This window comes from Chenopodium album, chromosome 13 (genome assembly GCF_948465745.1).
Source record: "Chenopodium album chromosome 13, dcCheAlbu1.1, whole genome shotgun sequence".
Taxonomy (NCBI): Eukaryota; Viridiplantae; Streptophyta; class Magnoliopsida; order Caryophyllales; family Amaranthaceae; genus Chenopodium; species Chenopodium album.
In genome coordinates this window covers 7,728,040-7,729,247 of record NC_137846.1, presented here as the reverse complement: position 1 = coordinate 7,729,247, position 1,208 = coordinate 7,728,040, and the positions used below count along the sequence as shown (strand labels likewise).

General features: G+C 49.7%; 1 protein-coding gene across 1 annotated transcript; it reads right to left on the bottom strand.

The window, feature by feature from the left end:
• LOC145575131 (protein MAINTENANCE OF MERISTEMS-like) lies at window positions 1-1,208 on the bottom strand. The gene is made up of 3 exons (XM_081633043.1): window positions 1,146-1,208; window positions 297-818; window positions 1-207 (listed from the first exon to the last, which is right to left on the bottom strand). The coding sequence occupies exons 1-3, from the start codon at window positions 1,206-1,208 to the stop codon at window positions 1-3; spliced, it is 792 nt and encodes a 263-aa protein (XP_081489169.1).

The following is a 1,208-nucleotide window of genomic DNA, read 5'->3' as shown; positions in this document are numbered from 1 at the left end:
CTAAGTTTCTGAAGCTCGTCGAGCTTCGAGCTCAAGCTCGAGCCCCCATTGTGAGAATCTAGCTCGAGCCGAGCCTACCACAGTTCGAGCTCGGCTCGAAGGTTTAACACCCCTAGGCTCGACGATGTCCCGAAACTGTATACATCCCATGTACGTGGTTCTCGGGACGTCCTGTGCGGGGATAAGTGTATAGGGCCGCCAGTTAACCTGCACACGCAATCATAAGAAGAATGTTACATTAGTTGTGAAGACGTTAAATAATAATATAATATACGCAAGCTAAGTTCACATACTACCTCAACATCAGTCATCTGATCAAGTCGGGTACGGAAAGATATAAGTCTCTGGTGATCCCTCGACTCTGAGCGTGGATCCCACATCGAGGCCCGTGCCTCACCTAGCTGTACCACTAAAGCTCCCTGACAAGGCCGAAAACATGGGAAGTACTCGTATATCCACGCCTGCAGAAGCGTGAGACAACCTCCGATAGCCTTACACTTAATACGGGAGGCGATACCCAACTGCCGATACAGGAAAGCAAGTGTAGCTGACCCCCAAGAATGTCGGTGAAGATCGTCATAAGACTTCTTCACCACTAAAATGCAGGAGGGAAGAAGGCGGTGACCACTCTTATCAACGAACAAGGTGCTACCAAGTAGTGTGACAAAGAAACCCATGAACTCAACGTCTGGGACCCGATCCAACAACTTGCACCGTTCATAGATGCTAGTCACCGTTACAGCAACGTTCTCCCAAATAGCTTTCGGCTTCACCAAAAGCTCATCCCTACTCAGCCCCAACAACTCCTGAAAGTCAACCTAGAGAGATGCATTGTCGCTAACCATGTCAACTAAGTCACCCTCAACGGGGATCCCCAGAATATAAGCGACGTCGTGTAGCATGATCGTCATCTCACCAAAGAGGAGATGAAAAGTGTTCGTATCCGGCTGCCACCGTTCAACGAACGCAGAGATCAGAGGCCAATCAATGTGGAAATGCATGATAGACGGCAAGTGCTGTAGTCCAGTGACACTAAGGCGTGCACGTAAATCCGCACTCAACTCTGTCTCCCATTCCTACAACGACCTACACCACTGAATCCTACTGTGGCACCTCAACGGATCACGATCATCCCCGACCCAAACATGAGAAGCAACGTGAGCTGCATAGTTAGGGATAAGACTGCCATCAGCTGGACCACCTGGCAT